The sequence below is a fragment of the Mandrillus leucophaeus genome, unplaced genomic scaffold (genome assembly GCF_000951045.1).
Source record: "Mandrillus leucophaeus isolate KB7577 unplaced genomic scaffold, Mleu.le_1.0 Scaffold24, whole genome shotgun sequence".
NCBI classification, from domain to species: Eukaryota; Metazoa; Chordata; class Mammalia; order Primates; family Cercopithecidae; genus Mandrillus; species Mandrillus leucophaeus.
Genome location: NW_012102476.1, coordinates 3602137 through 3606651, shown reverse-complemented (window position 1 = coordinate 3606651; position 4515 = coordinate 3602137). Strand labels below are relative to the sequence as shown.

Sequence of the window (4515 nt, the reverse complement as noted above, 5' to 3'; positions counted from 1 at the left end):
CGACCTCTCCCCCTCCCCCCAGCGCGCGACCCTCGGGAGATAGGGATTTAAATAAAATTTGAATAAATCCCCCTCCTCAAGCAGGAGGGTGGAAGGAAAGGATAGAGGGGGAGAGGGAAAGGGGAAGGGGGTAGTTGGGGTGTCTTAACCCCCTTGGTCCCCCAGCCCCGCGCTGCTACGGCCCGGGGCCCTGGCCGCCTCTCTCATCCCTCCTCAGCTCCTTCCTCCTTCCTCCTCTCTTTCCCCCTCCCCTCCCTCCTCCTTCCCTCCTCCTCCTCCTCCTCCTCCTCTTTACTCCCTCCTTCTCCCAGAGGAACCCCGCCCCCTTCCCCCTCCTTCCTCCACCACCTCCACTTTCTAGGACGAGCGCGCGCAGGGCTCGACGGGAGTTGTAGTCCTGCAGCCACTGATACTACGGGGAAACAATGGGACGCTGGGGGCAGCGGGAACTACAAACAGGATGGCGGAGGGCGTGCCCAGCCGGGAGCCAAGGATGCCGGGAGTTAGAGTCCCGTTGCCCCGAGGCTCCCAGTTGCAGAACATCGAGAAGGAGCGGGAACGATGACTACAAACAAGATGGCCTTCTCCCCCAACCCGACCTCCTTCCCAGGCACTCACACGCCCTCCTGTCCACAACCCTCCGCGTGTGTGATACCTGACGGGAGTCGCAGTCCATCTGCTGCCTTCCCGCTGCCATTTCTACTCGTCAGGAACAATGGAAAGGTGAAAAGGAACGAGGACTACAAGCAAGATGGCGGAAGAGGGACCTACACCTGACTAGTGGTCGATCTTACGAGGTGCGATGGGATTAGTAGTTTTCTAGCCTTCCAGTGTTCCTTCAGAATGGCGGAACCAGGAGGACGAGGAGACTACCATAAAGATGGCAGGCCACCTAGCCTCTCCCGGTCTCAGCTTTTCACCACCTTGGGCACCTCGCCCGCCTGTGGTCTCGAAATCCCCCCAACCAGTGGCGCACGGCCTGACGGGAGTTGCAGTCTCCCGGCTCACGTCTATCATCTCCAGTCGAGACAATGGAAGGGGATGGGGCGGGGCCACCGGCAAAGATGGCGGCTGCAGGGCTGGGGCGACGGTGACACGGGATGTGTAGTCCAGGCGCCTAGCCTCTTCCCTGCGGAAATAAGGGAGAGGACTACGGTAAAGATGGCGACCTCGCCCCTCGACCTCTGCGCCGGTGCTTGCTGGGAAATGTAGTTCCCTGCCGAGCGCAACAGAGAAAGTACGTCGCTGTTGAAATGTGAATCCCGGCGGACACGCCAAACTGCGAGCCGACGGATACGGAAAGACTCTTTTCTCCTCTCCCCACCGCCCACCATTGAACAGCCTGGCGGGAAATGTAGTCCCAAGCTTTCACTCGCGAGTGGAGGGGGAGGATTTATTTCACCGGTGGGGATCAGTGAGGGTAGGGGAGAAAGACGTCGGGCGATCCAGGAATAAAGAATGTCCGCCTCCCCATGGGGTGAGGACTTCGCGTTTCAGGGGAGGGCCCTTAAAGGAAGGCAGCAGGAATCCATCAGTCTTGTCGACCAGGGGGGCGTGGTTCTCGTCGAGAGTGCATTTACACTCTTGTACCCTAGAAAGCCTGGGCGCCTCCCACTCGATTCCTGCTCCTCAGACCTCCGGGAACCAGTGTCTTACAAGGCGTGCGGGCTCCAGGGAAAAGGACCTGGAGTCACAGCGAATCCCCGCCCCGCCCCGGGAAGCCACCAAACCTTGCTTTTTCTCATCTGCAAAATGGGGACAGTAGGGATAATGATCCCCACCTCGAAGCACAGTTGGGAGTGTTAAACAAGCCAATATTCTTGTCACCAAAGTGCCCAACTCTGGCATGGGGCACGCAGTGGTAGATCCCTTTCCAAGGTCCCTTCCTGCCCAGCCGTTCTGGGAGCCCAGGAATCCATGATGCCGGACGGAGTTAGCTTCTGTGGGAAGAAAACTGACGGGCAGGCTCCTCCCAGCTTGAACCGACCCCAGCCCCTCCTCATCGGGGTCCTCCAGCGTCTGTTACCGAGCACTGCTCCCAGGGGGCGCTCAATCTCCATTCGACTGGGGTACTACAAACACGATTTCCGCAACGTGGAGTTGCAGGCGGTGCACGCTGTCCAGCCTCATCCCCTGCCTGATTTCCAGTCAGCCTTGGAGGCCTAGACACTTCAACTGCCTATGCAAATGGAACGGCTTCTCATCTCTCTGCCGTTTTTTGTTTTTTTGTGTGTTTTAAGGTCTTGCTGTGTCGCTTGGGTTGGAGTGTAGTAGCAGGACCAGTTTGCTGCAGCCTCGACCTCCTGGACTTAAGCGATCCTCCTGCCTCAGCCTTGTGAATACCTGGGACTTCAGGCACGCACCACCACACCCAGCTAATTTTTATTTATTTTTATTTATTTATTTATTTATTTATTTTGAGACGGAGTCTCGCTCTGTCGCCCAGGCTGGAGTGCAGTGGCCGGATCTCAGCTCACTGCAAGCTCCGCCTCCCGGGTTCACGCCATTCTCCTGCCTCAGCCTCCCGAGTAGCTGGGACTACAGGCGCCCGCCACCTCGCCCGGCTAGTTTTTTGTATTTTTTAGTAGAGACGGGGTTTCACAGTGTTAGCCAGGCTGGTCTCGATCTCCTGACCTTGTGATCCGCCCGTCTCGGCCTCCCAAAGTGCTGGGATTACAGGCTTGAGCCACCGCGCCCGGCTAATTTTTAAACTATAATTTTTTTTTTGTTCAGACGAAATCTTGATATGTTGCCCAGGCTGGTCTTGAACTCCTGGCCACAAGTGTTCCTCCCGCCTTGGCCTCCCTAAGTGTTGGGATTATACGGTGAGCCAGCAGCCATAACCCCCTTCTCAATCTTCCTCCTCCCCTGGAAAACCTGCTCACTTCTGACCCCAAGACAGCCCTCTCCCCTTCCCTCTTTCTCCTGTGTTTGGCGGACCAGCCCCAGCAAGGACTTGGTGGTTGTGGTTTTTCTATCAGGGATGTCAATGACTGGCCAGTGTCCTGTGAAGTCTCAACTTGGCAGAAACTTGCCCAAGGCTGGATGGGAGGCTCCTTTGCAGCTCAGGCTTTATCAGTCAGGAAATCCCTCGCCCTCCCTAGAGGATTGGCTGTCCCCTCTATCCTCACTGCTTGAATTTGGTGTTGCATGATTGATTTCTACCCTGTTCCCTCTGCTTGAGGGCTATCCTCCCCACGCCCATCTCACTTCTCCACCCAGTTCACTATTCATCCTTCAGGTCTCTATTTATGTATTTATTATTTATTGTTTTACTCTCTCACCTTTCTAAAAGGTCTCTATTTAAATGCCACTGTCAATCCCAGCACTTTGGGAGGCCTAGGCGGGCGGATCATGAGGTCAGGAGTTCGAGATCAGGAATGGCCAGTATGGTGAAACCCTGTCTCTCCTAAAAGTACAAAAATTAGCTGGGCATGGTGGCATGTGCCTGTAATCCCAACTACTTAAGAGGCTGAGGCAGGAGAATTGCTTGAACCCGGGAGGCGGAGGTTACAGTGAACTGAGATCGTGCCACTGCACTCCATCATGGGCGACAGAGCAAGGCTCTGTCTCAAATAAATAAATAAATATGTCACTGTCCTGGCCAGTTGCAGTGGCTAACACCTATAATCCCAACACTTCGGGAGGCCAAGGTGAGAGGATAACTTGAGACTAGGAGTTGAAGACCAGCCAAGGCAACATAACGAAGGCCCCATCTTTACAAAAATACAAAAATTAGCTGGACGTGTAGTCCCAGCTACTTGGGAGGCTGAGGGGCAAGGATTGCTTGAGGCCAGGAGATTGAGCCTGCAGTGAGCTATGACGATGCCACTCACTGCATTCAAGCCTGGGTGACAGCGCAAGACCCTGCTCCTGGACATATTACTAAGTGCTTTCAGCATTTCATTTGATCCTCATAAAAATCTTATGAAGGCCGGGCATGGTGGCTCATGCCTGTAATCTCAGCACTTTGAGAGGCCAAGGCAGGTGGGTCACCTGGGATCAGGAGTTTGAGACCAGCCTGACCAATATGGTGAAACCCTGTCTCTACTAAAAATAGAAAAATTAGCCAGGTGTAGTGGTGTGTACCTGTAGTCCCAGCTTTTTAGGAGGCTGAGAAAAGAGAACTGTTTGAACCTGGGAGGCAGAGGTTGCAGTAAGCCAAGATCGCACCACTGCACTGCCGCCTGGGCAACAGCGAGACTCCATCTCAAAAAAAAAAAAAAACAAATCTTATGAGGTTGAATTCCATTTTAGAGACGAGGAAACTGGGACCCTCAACTGTGCAGAACGGATGAGTGGTACTGCCAGAATTCAAACCCCAGACTCCGGAACTCATGCTCAGAACTACTACAACGTTCACAAACGGAGCAAATCCAGTCTTGTGTGCATTTAGTTTGGCATAGCAACAACACCACATTTCTCAGGCAAAATGGATTTCCAGCTTCTCTTGAAAAATCCTGAAATCTAGTCCAGGACCGTGGACAGTATTTAAAAAAAGAAAATGAAGAAAAG

The 4515-nt window shown here is 54.0% G+C and overlaps 1 protein-coding gene across 2 annotated transcripts in view; it reads right to left on the bottom strand.

The window, feature by feature from the left end:
• FBXL19 (F-box and leucine-rich repeat protein 19) overlaps nt 1–753 on the bottom strand; it is a 27235-nt gene extending 26482 nt beyond the window's left edge. For both annotated transcript variants that reach the window (XM_011982499.1, XM_011982501.1), the window contains exon 1: nt 656–753. In XM_011982499.1, the coding sequence (XP_011837889.1) occupies nt 656–697 (42 nt within the window). In that variant the 5' untranslated portion in view covers nt 698–753. The remainder of the gene's footprint in view (nt 1–655) is intronic.
• Nucleotides 754–4515: the final 3762 nt, after the last annotated feature.